Source organism: Chelonoidis abingdonii, chromosome 4 (genome assembly GCF_003597395.2).
Source record: "Chelonoidis abingdonii isolate Lonesome George chromosome 4, CheloAbing_2.0, whole genome shotgun sequence".
NCBI lineage: Eukaryota > Metazoa > Chordata > Testudines > Testudinidae > Chelonoidis > Chelonoidis abingdonii.
The window spans coordinates 121,226,030-121,235,352 of record NC_133772.1 but is presented as its reverse complement, the minus strand read 5'-3'; the positions used below and the strand labels follow the sequence as shown (position 1 = coordinate 121,235,352).

The 9,323-nt window shown below is 42.5% G+C and overlaps 1 protein-coding gene across 3 annotated transcripts in view; it reads left to right on the top strand.

Annotated features, from left to right (window-relative positions):
• Positions 1-9,323, top strand: part of EFCAB11 (EF-hand calcium binding domain 11) — a 113,584-nt gene that overhangs the window by 19,731 nt on the left and 84,530 nt on the right. The window contains exon 5 of one of the 3 annotated variants that reach the window (XM_075065630.1): positions 3,941-5,324. The exons of the other annotated variants lie outside the window; for them this stretch is intronic. Coding sequence (XP_074921731.1) covers positions 3,941-4,016 — 76 coding nt within the window. The 3' untranslated portion in view covers positions 4,017-5,324. Of the gene's footprint in view, positions 1-3,940; positions 5,325-9,323 lie in introns of those variants that run through there. 3 annotated transcript variants of the gene reach the window in all.

The window sequence follows — 9,323 nt, the reverse complement described above, 5'->3', positions numbered from 1 at the left end:
AGGAGGCCAATAATGTCGATTTCCGTCCACACGAACCCTAATCCGAGTTATCACTTTCGAATTTAGCGCTACTCCTCTCGTCTGGGAGGAGTTCCGAAATCGATTTAAGGAACCGTTTAACTTGATATTAATGACGACGTCGTGTGAACGGGTACAGCGTTAAATCGGTATATCGGCCATTAAACCGATTTAAAGTCGCAGTGTAGACCTGGCCTTAGCTGTACCATTTGTGTATAAGAGGAAGATATTTAATTGTTGAATCCTCAAACTGTAATAATGAAAGTGAAATAGCAGAACAAAGCTGAAAAATAATAATTATTATGAAAATGAAAATGTGAAAGAGTGAATAAATGACATGTCTTTTTTTAAAAAAAAGAGTAATGGACATACAGTTTCTGAAGCTAACAAGCATACATCATAGATCAGAAACACTGTATCCCTTTCATGATCTGAATTTTATGCTGCTTTGCACTTAAATTAATAGGGTCACATGCCAGAGGTGTATTAATATTTTTGTGTGTTAGTTCTTTCACCATTAAAAATGACCTAATTTTTTCATATTTCTTTCTTATAATTATCCAGTAACAAGAAAATAACCCAGTTTTGAGAACCACCCCACAGCAGAAATCTTATGCTCTTTATGCAAGTTTGATTTATAGACATGTACTGCAGAGCAGAGTGAATGTGAAACATTCATCTTCCTATGGCTAGTTGCCATGGAAACGTAGTACACAGGACAATATCATTGCAGCTCTGGTGATGCCTGCAGTAGTTTATTCCTTTGTTGTTCTCATTTCTTAAGCAACTGTCTTTGCAGCCTTTCATATTATCACAATTAATCACATACGCAAGTCTGTATTGTTATCACTTCAAAATTATCTCTAAGGATAAAATACATTTTTATGTGTACATGTGTATATATTCATTGTGAATGTATATTTTTGTTCAATTCATTGGTTAAAAGCTGGTCATATACTCAAAAATTACATATTATTGCTCATGAACTGATACATCTGTACAGTATACCATGTTGAATATCATTGGCTCACATACAGAGATCTACAGAAAGCTACTTTCATCCAAGAAAATATTTTCTTGCTCTGGCCCTCCAGCTTCCTTTGAAGTTTCCTATCAGGGACTGGAGTCACATCTCTATTATTTCTCCATAGATAAATTTCCTGCTCTGGGAGGGCAGGAATTAAATACAGCCCATTAGCATCTCTTGCCTTCCCCCAAACTGCTTTTGCTAGATGAGGAAGAATCCAGAGACTGTCAGAACACCCAATCTGTCCTTGCCCTTAACTGGCGAGAAGTAAGGGAAATTGAAAAATAAAACCGTCATTAATACAAAAAATACCAACTACGTGCAAGGGTGATAAATTAACAAAAATATTGCCCTGAGGTAAAAGTGCTCTAGAGATTATGATATTTGTTTAGGAACCAAAGGCTCCTTCTGATATATTCCCTTGAAATTAATCAGTGGGCCTGATCCTTCAGTCTTTACAAGAGTAAGGAATACGAACCAAGAACCCTTAATTTTACTAATAACAGTGGCATACGGTTATGCATAAGTAGGCCAGTTCATAAATAATTAATAATAAAGGGAAGGGGAATGCTCCCTTTGGGAGAGTTATTTTATAAGAAATAGATCCTTTAATGGATTTTTGTTAAGAATTTTTCTTGGGTTTTATTGTTTGGTTTGTATTTGTTATTTTTTTATGGTTAGGGTCCTGAGCTTGAATGAATAACACCAGAGCAGCAATTGGTGTTGGAAAGCAAATCAAAGCTTTGAAAGTGCCTTTGCAGGAGAAGGATGGTGCTTCACTTGAGGTCATAGAGGTCATAGATAGTCAAGTCAAACTAAGTTCCTCAGTTATTTGTGTGGAAAAATTAAAAATGCACTTCAGTGGACAGAAAAACTGTTGTAAGTAAACCTACTCCAATTTAAGATGCAGTCTCGGAAATATAGATTTTAAACAGATACTGTTTAGTGCCTAAATCTTTTCCTCTTCTGCATTCTAGTCCTGCAAACACTCACTCACAGTCTTAACTTAAAGCATGTGGGTTAGGTCCATTGAAGTGAGGAGGAGTACTTGCATGCTTAAAATTACATGTATGCAGGATTGGGATCCAGGAATGCAATTCCTGTGCAAATGTATGTATATAGTCCTGCGTATATGCATCAACTGCATCTGAAAAATTAGGTATATTTCTTCCTATGTAGGAATATGCCATTACAAAAAATGGACCTTAAACTTTTGAAAACTACACACCTGGACTAAAAACATTATTTAAATGAAGTGCTTAGATATTTTCTACTTCTGTGTCCTTCTCTTATTTTAGAGACCATTTACTTCACATAGGGTAAGCCTATAGAATAACCTTTACAATGTACAAATATAGCATTCATAAAATATGCCAAATTCACATCTTTGGAGATTGAATTATTATTTATAAACAACTAGTGTGGGTTTCTTCTTTCCCCTCACAATGTCTCAGTTCTGAAAGGGATCATCTCTAAGAGTGAAAGGATTGTTTGAGACTTATGACAATTCAGTCCATGCTCTCTTTTACTGGGACTATCAACTAGGATGTTCATTATTTTCTGTTGCATTAGCTGTTGGTATGATACAGCTTCTGTCCACTGGGGATTAGACTCCGGACCACCAAACTCATCTTACTTAGACTACTAAGCAAGTATTAGACAGCAAAAACTATTGGTCACAATCATCCAGTACTAGGTTGAACCACTGACCTGGAGGGGAAGGGGTAGGGTGACCAGACAGCAAATATGAAAAATGGGGTGGGGGATAATAGTAACCTATATTTAAAAACAAAACAAAACCCAAAATCAGGACTGTCCCTGTAAAATCGAAACATCTGGTCACCCTTGGAAGGCTTCAAATACCCCATCAGCTCCCTCAGAATGTTCCCATTTTTAATGAATTTAGAGTTCCAGCTTTAGGGTAACAGATTACCAGTATCCTCGAAAATGTACCTTTTATTGAAAGTGTAATTTGTCCTAGATATTTTGCTAGCCCGGGGGAATATAGTATAGAGTCAAGAAAGGCAATTATGGATGGAATTTTTCACTTATTCCTAATGATTAATCTAAAGAGTTGCTGTTTATTTGTATTATAGTAGCACCTAGAAACCCGAATCAAAAGCCAGCCCCCCATTGTGCTAGATGCTGTACTAACAGATGGTAAGACAGTCCTTGCCTTGGAGAGTTTATGATCGAAGCAGACAAGACAGGTAAAGGGTGGAAAGGTAGCATTATAATCCCACTCTTTAAGATAGGGGACAGAAGCACAGAGAAATTAAATTACTTGCCCATTGTTACAAAAGAAATCTCTGGCAGAGTCCAGAATTGAACCACCTCTCCTGAATCCTAATCCAGTGCTTTAACCAAAACAACAGCCTTTCTTGTTCTGTTTGGAATTAGAAATCAACTTTCTGCAAGTGTATTATTCTCTGATGTGCACATTGTGTTCTGACGCTTGCTGTCTCTGTATCTCTGCTGCAAATTGAGAAAGCTGCCTTAGAAAGTACAGTATGATTGGTAAGAGGATATCATAATACTTCATGCTAACAAAACTTAATTGAATGAATGTCTAGTTAAAAAAATTGGTGAAAGGGCTTGTACTTTGTTTTTGACATGACATATTAAGTCATTACATAGTGTAATAAACATGCTTAAACTAATTGTCAGTATGTACTAGCATAGTACAGTATGCACTAGATAATTAGTTTTCTCAATCCTTCTTTCATTTGGTCCTAGGTATTTTATTTTAAATTAAGAGTAAATATTGGTAAAAGTACACAAACTGTACATGTGTTCTAGTAATCTTTATATTCAGAAAATTGTCAGGGTTTTTAAAAGTATGCATGTTGCTGTCTTACCGGTATTTTTGTGATTTGTTTTTATTACATTTTTCAGAATCAGAATATTTCCCTCAGGAGACAGAAAAAGGCAATGCCACTCACCCCCAGAGTCTAGAAAATGTGGCTTCTGAAGCCGTAAGAGGAAGCCAGTTAAAATGTTCGTTCCTAGAGCCTTTGATAAGTGGTACTGACTACCTTCAAAAAGTTTGACAAATGGAGGATTTTGCCCTTGATTCAGCCCTGAGATGACCAGATTGATTTAAAATAAAAAAAACCTTTAGACCCTTAGATTCTCTTTCATATCTGGGAGACAGAAAACTGGATTCCATTCTGAAGTAATAGCATGATGACTTAAGGAGGTTTCAGTACACTCCTAAATTCTTTCTGTTAATCCCAAAAGTTTAAAATCTAAGACGTCCTAAAATCTCTCTTCCGTCTGATGAAAGAGAGACTAGCAGACTTGCTTGGATGGTAGAAGCACTTTGGGGAGCTGACCAGCTAAATGGTCTTTGTTGAAAGAGAGAATGTGGCACATCCTTCAACTAGAGGGGAAGGATGTGAGCTATGTATCTATATCTCTTCAGCAACTGGTACCAGGACTCAGTCATGATTCATTCAGACAATGCCCAGGTCTTGGGATATTCAAACTGAAAGAGCAAAAGTGTGTGCGCCAAAGCAAAGATTCTTGTGTATTGGCCAGAATTTAATTACTGTTATTATAGCACTCAGAGACCTAGATCAAGAATGGGGCCTCATCATGCTAAATGTTGGCTCTGCCCAATGGAGATTTACAGTCTAAGATATTTCTCTCCCATATAAGTAGTTTTTCTGATGTGGGTCCTCAGAAATCAAGTTGATTAACTGACCAGGATATGGCAGGATTCACTCAAGTGAATGAGAACTGTTTGACTTAATGTGCTGGAAGTGAAGACCTGTAAACCTTGAATTTTTTATTTGAGCCAACTAAAAAGTCCACAGGTTTCATGCCAGTTCTGGTAACTGTCGCTTGCTATAGATTTTTTTTTTTCTGAACCCACTGTATTTAATAATGTGGGAGATATATGGTTCTCATGCATAACTTCAATGTGGCTTCAGTGGACTTGGTACAAAGAACTTCTGCTAACCCTGTAGCTGAGGATTCCACTTTCTCTTGATCGAAGGCCCAGCAAAGTGCAGTCATTTAGAAAAGCTTTTTTCTGGCAATTTACAGGCACTCGATGTGAGACCTGGGTCTTTCATTAGCACCATCCTTGAGAGTGGACACAGGCTCCCTTTTCATGTCTGTGTCTTACAAAAATGACCTCTCTACAAGAAGGCCTTGATTGTCTCCATTTTAGATTTCTTTCCGTCAGGCCTACATCGGGATCTAGTGCCTCCTGTCTTTGAAGTCCAGATCTGTGTGCTAGTAAGGTGGAAGGTGAATTGATTCATAGTGGGTTCTTATTGTCAAGGCAGTCTGTCAACCAGCCAGTGATTCCTTTTTGGAATCTTGAAATTTTCTTTTTTATCCTCCTTCATCCCATTCCTTTGAATTTATGACTGTCATCATTTTCCTTCCTCCTCTATCTTCCTCAATCTGTGATAAGGAAGAAACTTCCTTGAATGGATAAATTGTTCTGTAACTTGTCCCTCATATGGTTTCTTGCTCCTTTCTTTGAAGCATCTGATACTTAGGGTTGCCAACTTTCTAATCGCACAAAGTCGAACACTCCTGCCCCCTCCTTCTCTGAGGCCACACCCCTGATTGCTCCATCCCCCCTCTCCATCACTCACTCTCTCCAACCCTCATTCACTTTCACTGGGCTGGGGCAGGGGGTTGGAGTGCGGGAGGGGAGTGAGGACTCTGGCTGGAGGTGTGGGCTCTGGGGTGAGGCCAGAGATGAGTGGTTTGGGGTACAGGAGGGGGCTCTGGGCAGGGGCCAAGGGGTTCAGAGTGCAGGAGGGGGTGTGGGATCCAGCGAGGGGTGTGGACTCTGGGGTGGGGCCGAGGATGAGGAGTTTTGGGTGTAGGAGGGGGCTGGGACAGGGGTTTGGGGGGTGCGGGCTCCAGGAGGGAGTTTGGGTGCAGGAGGGAACTGCAGGCTGGCGCAGAGGGTTGGGGTGTGGGAGAGGGTTCAGAGTACAGGGTGCCAGCGGCACTTACCATAGCTCCCGGGAAGCAGCCGTCAGGTCCCTTCAGCCCCTAAACACATAGGTCTTCACGCCCTGCCCTCACGCCCACAGCCGCTGCCCCTGCAGCTCCCATTGGTCACGGTTCCCAGTCAATGAGAGCTGTGGAGCCAGCCCTCAGGGCGGGGGCAGCATGGGGAGCCTCCTTGGTTGTCGCCCATCATCTAGGGGCTGCCGGGACCTGGCGGCCGCTTCCGGGAGCTACACAGAGCCAAGACAGGTAGGGAGGCTGCCTGAGACCCTGGCCCCCCGCTGTGCCACCAACCAGACTTTTAACAACCCAGTTGGCAGTGCCAACTGAAGCCCACCAGGGTGCCTTTTTGGTTGGGCATTCTGGTTGAAAACCAGATGCCTGGAACCCTGATACAGGGCACTGAGAGACAGGGTACCAGACACCGTGGATTACTGGTGTGTGATCTGCTGTGGCGCGGCCCATATTCCTGAACAGTAACAGCCTGTCTGGTTTACTCAGTTCTCTGTTAGGGCTTTATATTTGTGAAAAATTCCTTATTACAGTTCCTGGATTTATTCTCAAATGAGGCTTATCATTCCTTCTTAAATAGGAAATGTCCCTGTCCAGTTTCTGTTCTAAACCTAAGAACTGTATAATCTCGCTTCACTCCAGTCTTTACCTTCTCCGTGCAACAAATGCAGACTCTTTTAGATAAATTCAGTTTTTTCCTCCTCCTTTTTTTTGTCAGTCTGACAGAATCCCCAAAAGATGCAGATGTATTGGTTTGTCATTGCCTGACACTTCATGTCTCAAACTGACTTAGGCAGATGGACATCCAGCTTGTTTTACTTTGAAAGTCCATTATGCCAGCTCTCTGGCTGCTTATTAGGCAGAATTAGGAGGGGTGGAGCTTCTGCTTGAAATTATGTACAGCCCCCTCCCTTTGTTCGTTACATGCGTTTACAAGGTACTATAGAGATGATATCAGTGTCAACACATGCTCCCTTTCACAAACGGGTGATGGCTGTTGTTTCGCTGTGGAATTTTTTGCTTCTCTGTTAATATTAAGGGCCAGTGGGCAAGGGCATTGGTGCTTAGAGCACATTTCTCCAGATATCCAGGTTGCTGAATGACTCAGAAGCAGAAAGGGAGATTTTACCTGTCTGTACATTTCTCTGAACACACATTCTGGAATCCACAAAGACCTGTTAGCAATGTAATATTGGGTAGGGTCCCCTCCTCCTCAAAAAAGATGTCTGAGATATCAGTCAAATGTTCACAAAGTTTAGTTAAGCTATTTTGAGTCTTTTAAGAGCTAGGAAAGAATTAATCTGGAAACTGCTTCCTAAACCAACCGAACGGGAAGCCCTGCTGGATTGGCAGACTTCAAAATCAGTGACTTGTGTGTCTGCCTGTTGAAAGGATGTTGTCAGGATTTTAGAGATAGGTGGCATCCAAGGCCGGTGCAAGGAAGTTTCACACCCTAGGCGAAACCTCCACCTTGCACCACGCCCCCCCACACCCAGCTAACCCTGCCCCCCCGCGGCAGCTAACCCAGCCTCCTTGCCCAGGGAGTCCCCCCACCCCCTCAGCAGCTACCCCCCTTCTGCAGCTAACCCTGTCCAGGGAGACACCCCCTACCTGTGGTAACTAACTCTGCCTGTGGGGAGACACTCCCCCGCGGAAGCTAACCCTGCCTGGGGAGCCTGCCTCCACTACAGTTAACCCCACCTGGGGAGCCCCCCTGCAGCAGCTAACCCCGCCTGGGGAGCCCGCTTTAGCTCACCTTGGCTCTGTTGCCTCCGCTTAGCATGCTGGCATCGCTCTAATTCTCTCCCCTCCCAGGCTTGTGGCGCTGATTGGAGGAGAATTAGAGCGGGGACTGTGTGCTCAGCGGAGGAGGCAGAGTGGAGGTGATCTGGGGCGGGGAGCGGTTCCCCTGTGTGCCCCCCCCCCCGTTACTGCGGGCGGCCATCCCCGCGCCCCAGCTCGCCTCCACTCCACTTCCTTGCCTGAGCGGGCTTTTAGGTGCCCCCAACCACTAGGCGCCCTAGGCAGTTGCGTAATTTGCATAAATGGTTGCACCGGCCTTGGTGGCATCTCAAAGTGCATTGGTCCAACTGAAAGGTGAAGGTGCATACTTGGGGTCCATACAGATGCAAATAAAGATTGCATTTCATCTCACCTAATCAGAATAGGCAAAGACGACCCTGGAGGGCACCAGCTCCTTCAGGGAATCTCATTGGTCCACATTGTTGAATAGCTAACTTATAGGACCTTTATTTACAGGTAGGGAAAATCTGTCACATTCTTTCTTGGCTTTCTTAGAAGTCTTTTTTTCCAAGATGTACAATCTCCTTTCAGTCACTTTGCTGTAGATCTGTGACCAAACTGAATGCCATACTCCAGTTGCAGTCTCACCAATGCTAAATTGTGGGAAATAACTAACTCTCCTAAATTTACCTGGGGTATTTCTGCTTACAAAAGCAAATATATTAGTGTATAAGTCTTGCATTATAGACTCATTTTCAGTTTTTAATGTGGTATATTCCTAGTATGTAGGCAGTGTCATAGTAGAGTCTCCCATTTTGTGTTTATTCCTTAATTACGAACTTCTGGTATTTGTAACCAGTTTTTGGAATCATGGAATTTCAGACTCACTTCCTCTAGAAAATGGAATATGACTCAGCAACTCTTGTTGTCATGACTGATGGCTTTTGGTTCCTCCTGCTTATTGTAACACTGCTCTACAGCCAAAATGCTTCTGAAATAAACGTAGTCAAACTTTACTAATTCTGGGTCACTGAGAACGAAAATGATGCTTAAAATTGTTGATTGGCTCTAGTCTAGCTGTTGGGCTCCAGACTACAGCAGTGCAATCTCCTGGCAGGTGATGTTAGGGTTTCCATGTTCCGTGACCGTCAAAAGGATCTTGTCCCATTCTTCTTCATGGAAGGTGATCTTGTAGCCTGCAACAACATCGATGGTGTGATGGCAGCCCTCAACATCGTTCACGATCCAGATGAGTGGAGACTGTTCATTGATTCATCGAAGACGAGTCTTAAAGCTGTTTTGCTGCACAATGGCAATGTTTTGCCATCAATTCCAGTTGGTCATGCAGTCCATATGAAGGAAACCTATGACAACATGAAACAACTTTTGAGGTGCATAAACTATGACCAACATCAGTGGCAGCTTTGTGGCGATTTGAAGGTTGTTGCTCTCTTGCTTGGTCTGCAGACTGGATACACAAAGTACTGCTGTTTTCTCTGCGAATGGGATAGTCGTGCAAGAGATTCCCACTACATCAAGAAAG